At 45.5% G+C, this 14,600-nt stretch overlaps 1 protein-coding gene across 1 annotated transcript in view; it reads left to right on the top strand.

Moving 5' to 3' along the window:
• Positions 1–14,600, top strand: part of TRPM1 (transient receptor potential cation channel subfamily M member 1) — a 142,156-nt gene that overhangs the window by 66,445 nt on the left and 61,111 nt on the right. Inside the window, exons 11-12 of the mRNA XM_060179273.1 lie at positions 10,383–10,556; positions 12,830–12,964. Coding sequence (XP_060035256.1) covers positions 10,383–10,556; positions 12,830–12,964 — 309 coding nt within the window. The remainder of the gene's footprint in view (positions 1–10,382; positions 10,557–12,829; positions 12,965–14,600) is intronic.

Consider the following 14,600-nt stretch of genomic DNA (forward strand, 5'->3'; position numbering starts at 1 on the left):
GGGTTATTGCTGAGGCTTGGTGCCTGCACTACAAATTCACTGCTCCTGGAAGCCATTTTTTCCCATTTTATTGCCCTTGTTGTTGTCATTATTATTATTGTTGTCATTGCTATTGTTGTTGGATAGGACAGAGAGAAATGGAGAGAGGAGGGGAAGACAGAGATGGGGAAAGACAGACACCTGCAGACCTGCTTCACCACTTGTGAAGCAACCCCCCTGCAGGTGGGGAGCTGGGGGCTCGAACCAGGATATTTGTGCTGGTCCTTGTGCTTGGCGCCATGTGCACTTAACCCGCTGCGTTACCGCCTGACTCCCCTCTTTTTTCTTTTTTTAATTTTTATTTATAAAATGGAAATATTGAAAAAACCATAGCATAAGAAGAGTACATTTACACACAGTGCTCTCCCCCAGAGCTCTATATCCAATCCCCTCCTTTGATAGCTTCCCTATTCTTTATCCCTCTGGGAGCATGGACCCAGGGTCATTGTGGGGTGCAGAAGGTGGAAGGTCTGGCTTCTGTAATTGCTTCTACACTAAACATGGGCGTTGGCAGGTCGATCCATACTCCCAGCCTGTCTCTTTCTTTCCCTAGTGGGGCGGGGCTCTGGGGAGGTGGGGCTCCAAAACACATGGTGGGATTGTCTACCCAGGGAAGTCAGATTGGCATCGTGGTAGCATCTGGAACCTGGTCGCTGAAAAAGAGTTAAGATATAAAGCAGAACAAATTGTTGACTAATCATGACCTTAAAGGCAAGAATTGCAGATGAAGATTTGGGGGTCTCTGTTTTTGAAAAAGCTAGTAGATCTATTTTAGGTATATTCCAAGGGGTCCATGACTTTACTAGTTTTTGCCTGAGCTGACATCTAGTATTCAGGTGGACCCAGATTATTGTCTGGGGAGATGGTGTCATATTTGGTTGGAAAAAGGACTAGAAAGCTGAATCAGGGAAGAGTGGCTCCCAAATATGGGGAAAGTCTGTAAATATTTTTACCTATAAACCCCACCGGTATGATCTGGGGCCCATATTCAGCACAGGAGCCTATGTAACTTCTGCATCCCTGTAGGTCTGAGCTCACATTCTGTGGTCACGACTAGGAACACTCCAGGCTGCACTAATTTCAGGACCCATCTTCCTCTAGTGGTGGAGTATGCTGCTCAACCTCCCTTTGGAGAATGTAACATTCCCTGCCATTGTTGATCCACACTGAGGGCACAGTCCTATAGGGGCCCACAAGGGGGTCCATTATGTTGTTCCTGATGAAGATGACCAGTGACAGTGGCAAGTGGGATCTTTTAGAGGTCTAGGCTCATCGTGTCTGTGTGGGAATCGCAGGACTCCCTGACTAGGGCCCCAGGTGATGGAGTGTGTGCCATCCTTTTTAAAGTGTGATGTCCATGAGTTAATACTTTGTGTTAGGTGTCACAAACTGTCACCTGCTTTAAGCAGGGAACACTTCTAGAAATACAGCAATAGAACATCTTTCACTCAAGTTGTTTTCATCTGCTGAAATGCGCCCAAATGTCATCATATTCACACTTGCCAAACCCTATCTCTCAGCCTTTTTTTTGTTTTTGTCTTCTCCCAGCGCACTGCTCAGGGTGGGGGTGGGGTTGAACTTGGGACTTTGGAGCCTCAGGCATGAAAGTCTTTTTGTAAAACTGTTATGCTATCTACTCCCATCCCCTAAAAACCTCTTCTTGTGATTTTGGGGTTAGCTATTCTCAGGCCCAGCTGGACCCAAGTGTGAGAGTATGTTCCTTATGACATTCCACCATACCAGAGTCAGCCCACGATGCTAACATATCATAATTTTTCAGTTCCAGTGATGTCATCCAGTATGCTCTCCTCTTGGCCCATCCACAGGCCACTAGCACTCTACTGTCTCTTGGATATATTGCTCCTTATTCTCTGCAATTCCTCTGGAGCTGTTGTTTTCAAATATTTTACTCAGGAGAACCCTTCCCACCAATGTCATCTTGAGCAGAGTCCCAACATATAAATCAGAAGAGAGCCAAGCCCACGCTATGATCACCACCTGTGGGGGCGGGTGGGTATGGAGGGGGACACTGAAGCCCTTCCTCAGAATCAACGGTCCTAGTTTCTGTCCAGACCAAAGCTACTCCTCAAAAGTTACCCACAGTGCTCTCTTCAACTCAGGCAGCTATGACTCATGAAGACAGAGCAGTGGACTTGTTTGAACTTCTAGGAACTCTCTCACGATGACTGGCCATATTTCACTATTTAGTTTGCAGTGACACCAACATAAATGCAGAGAAGAGATTCTGCTGCTTTTTGCTCATGCAACGGTGGCAAACAGTGGAACTCATTCTCTTCTTTGACGTCCTGAAATCCAATTTTTTTTTCCTAAAAAAAAAGTCTACTTTTTTAGTCATTCATTCACTTAGCAAATGTTGACTACAGGGGTTGGGTGGTAGTGCAGTGGGTTAAGCTCACATGGTGCGAAGAGCAAGGACCGGGGCTCCAGTGTGAGGATCCTGGTTCAAGCCCCTAGCTCCCCACCTGCAGGGCGGTCACTTTGCAAAAGGTGAAGCAGGTCTGCAGGTGTCTATCTTTCTCTCCCCCTCTCTGTCTTCCCCTCCTCTCTCATCTTCTCTCTGTTTTATTCAACAACAACGATAGCAATAACCACAATAACAACAATGATAAAAAAAACCAAACCAACAAATGTTGACTACTGTCTGTTGACCACTTCCACAGCATCCTAGGTCTTTATTTTAGGTTCTGGAGACAGAACCCTGAGAAAATATTCTGTGTGGTGCTGGGGTGGACATCGAGTAGGAAGATGTACAGGAAGAAGGACTAGACACAAAGCAGATTTTCAAATAAATTTTGGGTTATAAATTGTAGCAAGTACTCAGAAGGAAAAATGTACATTTTTCTGTGACAGAAAATATGTGAGGGGAAGGATGGGGAGGTCGTTTTTTTTTTTTTTTCATTGAAACCAGGGAGAATTTTCCTGAAAAAATGGTAGTGACACTGAGAAATGACAGAAAACAGATGCTAGAGGGTAAAGCTTGTGGGGCAAGCTACTTTCATGCTAAAAGAAGAGCCCAAGAGGGCCGGGGAACTGGAAATTCTCAAGATCAACACAACCTCACTAAATACTACCAGTGGGTTCCCCGGAGCTGTGACCTGAAGTAAAATGACATATAGCAAAGTCAACTGACTGTAGACTGATTATTATAAAGAAGAGTTGAGTTCCTAATGGATATTTCTGGTCACAAAATAAATCATCACCAGACTTCTAAGTAAAAATAAAAAGTCCAAATGTTTCCAATATTAACAAGTTGTTTATTCATTCATTTTTTCACCCTGCTAATTCCAGCCTTGAATCACAGGTGGCAGAAAGTTCTCCTAACCCCTCAGAGCACAAGGCAGGACCTCATCTGGGCAAGACACCCTTCTCTGCCAGGGAAAATCTCTCTCTCTCTCTCTCTCTCTCTCTCTCTGATTGAGAGAACTGAGTACATGAACATCTCTGAGCCCTGTAGGCTCATTCTGGAATAGAAGGTTGGGGAAGGGCTAGGGAGTTAACATAATGTTTATCCAAAAAGCTTCTCAGTCCTGAGGCATCAAAGGTCCCATGTTGAATCCCCAGCACCACTATAGGTCAGAGCTGAATAATGCCCTGATTAAAAAATAATAGTTAAGGCCGGGCGGTAGCGCAGCGGGTTAAGCACACTGTGCAAAATGCAAGGACCTCCATAAGGATCCCAGTTCGAGCCCCCGGCTCTCCACCTGCAGGGGAGTCGCTTCATAAGTGGTGAAGCAGGTCTGCAGGTGTCTATCTCTCCCCCTCTCTGTCTTCCCCTCCTCTCTCCATTTCTCTCTGTCCTATCCAACAATGGCAGCAATAACAACAATAACAATAAAACAGCAAGGGCAAAAAAAAAAAAAAAAAGAAAAAAAAAGGGGAAAATGGCCTCCAGGGGCAGTGGAATCATAGTACAGGCACCAAGCCCCAGAAATAACCCTGGAGGCAAAATTAATTCATTAATTAAAATAAAATAGGAAAAATTAAAAATAATAGTTAAGGTTAGAGACCCACTTATGAATGTGTGTGTGTGTGTGTGTGTGTATAAAAGAGAGGGGGAGGAAACACCACAGAACCAAGAGGCAGGTGCCCCCCTCCACCCCAGTGAGCTATCTCTCTCCAGCCCTATAGACTTGTTATTTTAAAAATGATATTTACTCTCTCACACAGAGATAGCTGGGGATCAGGAAGCTGCAGGTGGCTTAGCTGGGGAGTGCCATCTTGGGGGCTGTCATGGAACTGGAGTCCAGCTAGAGGCCAGGATTGTCGTCATGGGGGGGGCACTTGGCTGGGACTGGAGGAGCTGCCTCCAGGACACCCCATCAGTGATTGGCAACTGACACTCGTCATCAGCTGAGTTTGACTTCATAATGGGCAGCTGGCGATTTTTGTTTTTCCTTCTAGCTTATCTCCTTTAGTTCTTTAGTAAATGTGTCACCCTTCCTTCTCATTCTTCCCTAATGACTTTTTTTTAATAGAGATAGAGAGAAGTAGAGAGGGATAAGAGAGAGAGGGAGAGAGAGCACTGCAGCACCACGTCAGCACTCATGAAGCTTCACCCCTGCACATGGGGACTGGGGACTTGAACCCAGGTCATTGTGCACTATAATGAGTGTGCTCAACCAGGTGCATGGCCACCTGCCCTCCTTTTTTTTTTTTTTTTTTGCCTCCTGGGTTATTGCTGGGGCTCGGTGCCTGCACCACAAACCCACTGTTCCTGGAGGCTATTTTTCCCCCTTTTTGTTGCCCTAGTTGTTTTATCGTTGTTGTGGTTTCTATTATTGTTGTTATTGGTGTCATTGTTGTTAGATAGGACAGAGAGAAATGGAGAGAGGAGGGGAATACAGAGAGGGGGAGAGAAAGACAGACACCTGTAGACCTCCTTCACCACTCATGAAGTGACCTCCCTGCAGGTGAGGAGCCAGGGGCTGGAACAGGGATCCTTACTCCAATCCTTGTGCTTCACACCATGTGTGCTTAACCCACTGTGCTACTGCCTGACACCCTGCCCTCCATTTTTTAAATATAATTTATTTTAATAAGGGACAGAGAGAAAGATACACACACACACACACACACACACACACACACACAGAAAAGGGGGAGGGGGAGGGGAGAGGGAGGGGGAGGGGAGAGGGAGAGAGAGAGAGAGAGAGAGAGCGGGAGGGAGAAACCGGAATACTGCTCAGCTCTGGCTTAGAGTAGTGCTGGGGATTGAACCTAGGACCTCAGAGCCTTAGGCATGAAAGTCTTTTGAAGAACCATTATGCTGTCTCCACAGCCTCCCTCCTCCATTTTATTTCTATCACAGTAAAAGAAACTTGACATAGAATTGATCACCTTTGACCTGTTTAAGAGTACAGCTCAGTGCTATGAAGCACATTTGCAGTGTCACACAACCACCTGCCCCATACACCCACAGAACTCTTTGCAGTTGTAAAACTGACAAGTACGCCCCTTAAACGCTAACTTCTGTTCCATGCTACCCCCAGATCCTAGCAATCCTGATTCCATTTTCTGACCCCATGGCTTAGACTATTACAGGTTTCCCACCTAAGTAGATGTCTATAGCCTTGCTTGCCTTGCCAAGGCTCTTTCTTCAAGGAGTTAGCGTCATGTCCTCCAGGACCAGCCACTTCCACAGGTCAGTTTAAAATCTAATGATATCCTATTGTATGTATATAACATTGTACTTATCCACTCATCCCTTAATGGGTTGCTTCCATTTTTGGGGTACAGATAGCTCTTCAAGACCCTGTGCTCATCCACAAGGGCATACATATACCCACAAGTGGACTTGTAATATATTTTTTTAAATCTTTATTTATTTATTCCCTTTTGTTGCCCTTGTTGTTTTATTGCTGTAGTTATTGTTGATGTTGTTGTTGGATAGGACAGAGAGAAATGGAGAGAGGAGGGGAAGACAGAGAGGGGGAGAGAAAGACAGACACCTGCAGACTTGCTTCACTGCTTGTGAAGCGACTCCCCTGCAGGTGGGGAGCTGGGGGCACAAACCGGGATCCTTATGCCAGTCCTTGTGCTTTGTGCTACCTTCGCTTAACCCACTGCGCTACCGCCTGACTCTCAACAAATTTTATTTTATTTATTTATTTATTTGAGACAGAGAAATCAAAAGGAAAGGAAGAAACAGGAAGAAATTTCAATTTTTTTCATTTTTTCTGTTTTTTTTTGAAATTTTTATTTATTTATTATCTGATAGGCACAGAGAGAAATTGAGAGGGAAAGGAGATAGAGAGGAAGAGAGACAGAAAGACATCTGTAGCCCTGCTTAACTGCTTATGGATAGAGACAGAGAGATACTGAGAGAAAAGGAAGAGATAGGGTGAGAGAGAGAGAAAGAGAGAGAGAGAGACACCTGCAGCACTGTTTCAACATTCATAAAGCTTCTTGCTCCCTGCAGGTGGGGGACCAGGGGCTTGAACCTGGGTCCTTGCACCAGGTGTACCCCTTCCCAGCCCCCCCAAGTTTTACATTTTACCAAACAACATATCATCTTTATTCAATCAACTATCAACTTTTATTGCTTCTATATTTTTAGCTACATTAAATTAATACTGTGCTTTTGCTTTGATGATTTCATATTCTTCAGAGAAAAATCCAGGGGTAGGAATGCAGGAGCATCTGGTAGTGCTTATTTTTAGCTTCCTTTCTACATTCCCAAGGATAATTCTATTTATTTTTATTATTCATTTTTATGGGGAGGGTTAATGGTTTTACAGTGCAAGTTGTTGACACATGGATACAGTTTCTCATCTCCCCACACAAGTTCTGTGCAGAACACTCTCATCCACAGCTCAGGTCCCCTTTACATCCTTATGCAACAGGACCCCAAGGCTCTCACCCCCTCCCTCTGCCTCCTTACCCAGAGTCCTTTGCTTCAGTACTATACACCACAAAAGTAGTTCCATTTTTTAATATTTTCAGGAACTGCCAAACTTTTCCACAGCAGCTGCATCATCTTGTACTGTCTCCTTAACAATTCACAAAGGTTGAAAGTCTCCACATTCTTATTAGCACATATAATGGAAAGTGGTTCTCCTTTACGAGATGCAAAAACCCAGGTTCAAGCCCCCAGTCTACACCTGCGGGGGAGGGGAGCTTCACAAGTGGTAAAATAGTGTTGCAGGTGTCTCTCTGTCTCTCTCTCTCTTTATCTCTCCCCTTTCTTTTTCAATTTCTCTCTGCCCTATTAAGTTAAAAAATAATAAATATTTTTAAAAAGAGAGACCAGACTGCAGCACACCAAGTTGAGTAGATATGCCACCATGCCCAAGGACCTGGGTTCAAGCCCCTGGTCTTCACCTCCAGGGGAGAAGATTTGTGAGTGGTGAAGCAGTGTTGCAGGCATCTCTCTTTCTCTCTATTTACCCCTCCCCCTCTCAACTTTTCTGTGTTCTATCAAAATAAAAAAAGAGAGAGATGTCTGGGGAGATAGCATAATGGTTATGCAAAAAGACTTACAAGGCTGAGGCACCAAAGGTCTCAGGTTCAATCCCCAGCACCACCATAAGCCAGAGCTGATTAGTACTCTTCTTAAAAAAAAGAGAGAGAGAGAGAGAATGGGAGTTGGGCGGTAGCACAATGGGTTAAGTGCACATGGCGCAAAGCGCAAGGACTGGCGTAAGGATCCTGGTTCGAGCCCCAGCTCCCTACCTGCAGGGGAGTCACTTCACAGGCAGTGAAGCAGGTCTACAGGTGTCTGTCTTTCTCTCCCCCTCTCTGTCTTCCCCTCCTCTCTCCATTTCTCTCTGTCCTATCCGACAACAACGACATCAATAATAACTACAACAATGAAACAACAAGGGCAACCATAAAGGGGAATAAATAAATAAATAAATAAATAAAATTTAAAAGAGAGAGAGAGAATTAAAGAAAGCAAGAAAGGAGTTCTCCAAACAAGCCAGAGATGTTATCTCATTATGACTCTGATTTGCACTTCTCTAGTTACTAGTGATATCAGTCACTATTCCTCTACCCCTTGACCATTGTGTTTCTTCTCTGAAGGAACAACGTCTGACTGTTCTAAACTTTGTCTCTTTTGAATCAGTTTGGTTGCTTTGGGTTTGGGTTTCTGAGTTTTAGGAGCTATCTACACACTCCAGGTATTAATCCCTTGTCAAATATAGAACTTTCAAATCTTTTCTCCAGTCAGTGGATTGCCTATGCCCTGTTGAAGGTGTCTTTTGCTCCAGGGAAGACTTGAATTTTAATGATGTCTAATTTGTCCCCTTTTTCTTTCATTGTCTGGTGTTCCTGGCATCATCCCCCAAGAAAGGCCATTGCCAAATCCAACATCATGAAACGGTTGCCCTGTTTCCTTCCAAGGGTTTTCTAGCTTTCAAGTTGGAACCTTTGATCCATTCTCATTATTTCTGATGTATAATTAGATCAGGCTCCAGTTTCACTCTTCCCATGCTGACGTCTGTTTCCCAGCACCCCAGTGATCTTGCCTGCAGGGACCATCAGGCAGGACACCTTCTATCTATATCTCTCTGTTGACCGGGAGCCAGGCACATGTGCTTGCCTCCCTCTGAGCTGCCTCTGCCCTGCCCTACTTAAGGATCTTTGTCAGCTGCATCATACTGTTTCACTTATATATTTCAAGATAATTCTGAATGTATTGTGGTGTGGTGGGAACAGTGGCAATTGCGAGGAGTTATGTTTCTAGACGGTTGAAACAAGCCAGCTCAAAGACAGTCACCTTGAGCTAAAATAGAGGCAGAGATGTGAGAGGCACACGGATTTAGGTAACAAGAAGCATTAAACATGGCTTCTCTTTGAGGTGATTAATCATGGTAGAGGGCACAGTGGGGGAGGGTGGGAGATGTGAGCAATGATTCCCCAGTTCTCTGCCTTGTCACTTCAGTTGAATGAAAGGAACCAGAGAAGAGGGATGGATGGCTGGGAGGGAATGAGTGTGGTACTAGATGTCGTGAATTGAAAGAGTCTTTGGGGCTCACTTGGATAGTATTCTGCTTTGCCATGTGCACAGCCCAGGTTTGAGCCTGGATCCCATCACATTGGAGGATGCTTCAGGACTGTGATCTTTTTAACTCTCTCTTCCTCTTTCTCTATCTCTTACTTAAGAAAAAGAGACAGAGAGAGATGGGGGGGCAGGAAGAGAGGCTTTTATATATCCAGTTGGAAAGAGGTCAAGTTTGTTTCACTGTTAGCATCTCTGTATCTGCATCACCACTGCACCCCAATCTCTTCATGCTCTCTGGTCAGCCAGGAGTCAAAGCCCACAGACCAGACCCCACATCTGGCCCCCTTCTCTGAGTAGAAAACACTCTTCTGATTTGTGACCACTCTGCACTGATATCAGTTAACCCAAAGGCTCTTTCCTGTCTGTCTGCCATCTGGTTTTCCCATCTACAAATGGTCTGACATTATGTTCATGGGACTCTTCACAATCACTTCCTGCTACTTGTGTTGGCAGCTACAGGCAAGTCACCAAATGGAAGGTCTAGTGCTCTCTGCTCAAAAGACTAATTAATTGGGTAGCAAGAGTCAGTGCAAGGGGAAAAAAAGATTTTAATCAGGTGGGAGCAAAACCTGAAAATATGGCAGATTTGTGTGTCAAAAAATAAACCATCTTCCTCTCAGGCTGATGATGTTCAGGGTTTGTAAAGGGTGATGGGTTGGTCATGTAGCCATTTGGCTGATGTAAAGGGTCCTGGGATGAGGTTGTCCTAGCCAGAAGGGGTCTTGTCACAAGGAATCTACAAATCATCAGAGATTGGTGATCTGTAAAGTTCTGAGGTAAAGTCATCAAGCCACACCTTTTTCTGGAAGTCTAGATGAGTTTCCTAGCAACTCCTGCTCCCAGAGTTCTTTGTCACTGACTCTTAGTTGACACATGGAGGGCAAGATGTGGAGACTGCAATGCTCACCCACTAATGGGCACACTTCTTTGGTGCCCTGGACATACCTCTCAGCCCAGTTTCCTTGGGGCAACACACACACACACACACACACACACACACACACACACCAGCATGGCAGCATGTTAAGTACTCAGGTGCTTCTTTGAAGCACAGAAACTACAGATGTATCAGAGATAATCCAACAAACAGGTCTGTGATGATTGTGTATGTGTCTGAGTGTGTACTCACATGTAAGTTGTGTGCTTATATGTACATATGCAAATGTACCTTGTGTGAACATGTGCCCACATGCCTGTGCTTGTAGATGTGTGTATGCACCTATTTGTCTGTGTGTTGTGTGCACCACCAGAGGTGGTGAGGGGTAGTGCACTTCAGTTTTAATGCCTTTCCCCCATCACTGTTTGCTGTGGACCGCAGCCCCTGGGAAGCCTGGCACCCCCAATAGACAGCAAGGCCACAGAGAAGGAGAAGAAGCCACCCACAGCAACCACCAAGGCTGGAAGAGGGAAAGGCAAAGGCAAGAAGAAAGGCAAAGTGAAAGAGGAGGTGGAGGAGGAGACCGACCCCCGCAAGATCGAGCTGCTGAACTGGGTATGTGGTGAGGCACTCCCATTTCTGGGGATCACGGAGACGGTGGATCTGGCCATATCCTCATCATTCTCTCTGGTGGCAGCTGTCAGTGCACCTGGGCCCACCCAGCTGCCACACAGAATCCTCAGTCAAGGAAACAAGCTGGGTGAATGCCAAAGCAATGCCAGCTTGGCACCCATCCATTCTGAGTCTTCTCCAAGGTGTTTTGAAAAAACACTGGAATTCAGGGGGCTAGAAGTCAGGGGGAAGCTTCAGTAATGGTGGAACAGTACTGCAGGTGTCACTCCTCTCTCTCCTATTATATCTCTCTCTGTGTCTCATGCTTTATGAAAAAGGGAAGGAAAACATGAAAAAGAATAAATGTCATTTACAAACTTTGATAGAACATTTAGGGGCCATACACCTCTGTTCATAGCTGCACAGTTTGTAATATCTCAAATGTGGAAGCAACCCAGATGCTCAGTGGGAGGTGAGTGGCTAAGAACATTGTGGTATATCTTCACAATTGAATACTACTCAGCTATTAAAATTGCCTCCTCTTCAATGAAATCATATTAAATGAAAGAAAGAAACTCAAAAAGAAAAGGGCAGATACTGCATGGTCTCACATCTAAGTAGAACTTAAGAAACAAGGATAAGGGAGTTGAGCAGTAGCACAGCGGGTAAAGCACAGGTGGCACGAAGCAAAAGGACCGGCGTAAGGATCCCAGTTCGAGCTCCAGCTTCCCACCAGCAGGGGAGTCACTTCACAGGCAGTGAAGCAGGTCTGCAAGTGTCTCTCTTTGTCTCCTCCTCTCTGTCTTCCCCTCCTCTCTCCATTTCTCTCTGTCCTATCCAATAACAATGACATTAATAATAACTACAACAATAAAACAACAAGGGCAACGAAAGGGAATAAATAAATTTTTTAAAAACTTTAAAAAAAGATAGACAATATTATCAAAAAAAGAAAAAGAAAAAGAAAGAAACAAGGATAGAAAGGGGAGACACAAAGTGAAACTTGGACGGGGTGTGGTGTACTGCACCAAAGCAAAGGACTCTGGAGAAGGAGGGGAAAGTGATCAGGGCTTGGTAATCTTGATGCACGATGGTGGAATAGGACCCAGGATGAGGGGGTGACAGTGTTTTGTACACCATGCCTCGGCCTCACGTGAGCTTAATGTGCAGCTTGATGATACGAGAATCCGGCATGAAGCCCAGCCAGTCTATCTTGGCGTTACTCTCGATCGCACTCTGTCATTTCACGAACATCTCATAAAAACTGCAGCAAAGGTGGGCGCGAGGAATCACATCATTGCAAGACTGGTCAGCTCCTCATGGGGCGCGAGCGCTTCCACACTACGATCATCCTCTCTGGCATTATGCTATTCCACTGCAGAATACTGTGCCCCAGTATGGTTCCGTAGCCCCCATGTCCACTTGGTCGATTCCAAATTATATTCCTCCATGAGGATAATTTCTGGAACCATCCGTTCCACCCGCTCCCATGGCTGCCAGTTCTTAGCAACATCGCCCCGCCAGATATTCGTCGGGATGCGGCATCATCTAAGTTCATTTCCCACGTCTACGCTCGACCGGGCCTGCCAATATACGCGGATATCTTCGCCCACCCTGTCCAACGCTTGACGTCTCGTCACCCAATCTGGTCCCCTACGCCTACACTGAACTTCTCTGTTCCAGACTCTTGGAAACAGAGTTGGCAGTCAGCTGAGGTAAAGAACAAACACCTCATCACAGACCCCTGCAAGCGTCAACCCGGCTTTGACCTAGCACGTTATGATTGGGCCCTCCTCAATCGCTATCGAACAGGCCATGGCCGGTGCGCTGCTATGTTCCATCGCTGGGGAGCCAGAGACGACCCGAACTGCCCCTGCGGCTCCAGACAGACTATGACCCACATAGTCAATGACTGCCACCTCTCCAGATTCAAAGGAGGTCTCGAAACTTGACATCAGGCTCAACCTGCCGCTGTTGACTGGCTACGGAAGAAGGGCAAACGCTAGAAGAAGAAGGGAAATGAGAAATTGTGCCCATATGTCAACAACTGTACTGTAAACCATTAACCTACCTTAAAAAGCGGGGGGGGGGGGGATAACATGTAGGGGGTAGACTGAAAAACTGAAGAGAGGAGGTAGGGCATGTGTACTCAAGACAAAGAGCAGAGAGAGCCAGGCTGAGAGCATTCTGGGAGGTCAGAGAGCTTTCCAGCTCCCTCTTCTGGTCACTGTGTATCTGAGGGATGACTCAGGGTCTCTGTCTCCTTGGCCACACAGGTGAACGCTCTGGAGCAAGCCATGCTGGACGCGCTAGTCTTAGATCGGGTGGACTTCGTGAAGCTCCTGATTGAAAATGGGGTGAACATGCAGCATTTCCTCACCATCCCGCGGCTAGAAGAGCTGTACAACACTGTGAGTGCTGAGGAGGGGAGTGAGGAGGCGAGGGCAGCCGGCTGTCAGACTACCACAGTGGGGAGTGGGATGTGGTAGTAGCATGTAGGAAGACCCAGATTCAAGCCCCGGGTCACCAACACATAGGAGCACCTGCTGGGAGAAATTTCATGAGTGGTGGAGCAGTGCTATGGTGTTTCTCTTCTCTCTGTCTCTCACCCTCTATATTTTTAATTAACTAATTAATTAATTTCCCCTTTTTGTTGCTCTTACTGTTTTATTGTTGTCGTCGTTGTTGGATAAGACAGAGAGAAATGGAGAAAGCAGGGGAAGACAGAGAGGAGAGAATGACACCTGCAGACCTGCTTCACCGCCTGTGAAGCGACTCCCACGTAGGTGGGGAGCCGGGGGCTGGAACCGGGATCCTTAGGTGGGTCCTTGCACTTTGTGCCACGTGAGCTTAACCCACTGCGCTACCACCCGACTCCCTCACCCTCTATATTTTTTAAGAGACTTCCAGGTGGTGGCACACTTGGTTGAGCACACGTGTTATAAAGTGTAAGGACTTGTATTCACCCTCAGGGAGAGGGGGAGGTTCACAAGTAGTGAAGCAGTGCTGCAGGTCTCTCTCTCTCTTAAATATATATTTGAAACTTTTTATTATCTTTATTTATTGGATAAATAATCAGAAATCAAGAGGACAGAGGAAGATAGAGAGGGAGAAAGTGACAGCTGCAGCACTGTTTCACCACTCGCAAAAGTTTCCCCCTGCAGGTGGAGATGGAGATTCAATTACAGGTCCTCCTTGAGCATTGTAACATGTACACTCAACCAGGTATGCCACCACCTGGCCCCTCTCTCTCCCTATCTCTCTCTACCCTCTCAATTTCTGTCTTTGTACAACAAATAAATAAAATTAAGAGAGAGAGAGACTGCTGGAAGCAGTGAAATTGTATAGACACAGAGTCCCAGCAATAATCCTAGTGGCATAAAAAATAGTATATAGAATATAATGTATTGGGAGTCTAGTGGTAGCGCAGCGGGTTAAGTGCAGGTGGAACAAAGCACAAGGACCAACGTAAGGATCCCGGTTTGAGCCCCCAGCTCCCCACCTGCAGGGGAGTCGCTTCACAGGTGGTGAAGCAGGTCTAAAAGTGTCTATCTTTCTCTCCCTCTCTCTGTCTTCCCCTTCTCTCCATTTCTCTCTGTCCTGTCCAACAACGACAACATCAATAGCAACAACAATAATAACTACAATGATAAAACAACAAGGGCAACAAAAGGGAATAAGTAAATAAATATTTTTTAAAAGATAGGTCTTTTAAAAAAGGATATAATGTATTATATATTAACATGGTAATATAGTATATGTTGCATTGATAGAATGATAGAATATATGTAGTATCTGGAGGTAGTACGCACTATATGGGCGCACCAAGGATGACACCCATAGAAGTCCATGGAAGGTAGAGCAGTGCTTTGGGATCTCTATCTCTGCCTCTTTTATTAACTCTGAAAATATAAAATTAAAAAAAAATTTTTTTTATTTTCTAGTATCTTTAATTATTGGATAGAGACAGCCAGAAATCAAGAGGGAAGGGGGTAATAAAGAGGGAGAGAGACAGAGAGATACCTGCAGCCCTGTTTCACCACTTGT

The sequence above is a fragment of the Erinaceus europaeus genome, chromosome 20 (assembly GCF_950295315.1).
Source record: "Erinaceus europaeus chromosome 20, mEriEur2.1, whole genome shotgun sequence".
In the NCBI taxonomy this organism is placed as follows: Eukaryota; Metazoa; Chordata; class Mammalia; order Eulipotyphla; family Erinaceidae; genus Erinaceus; species Erinaceus europaeus.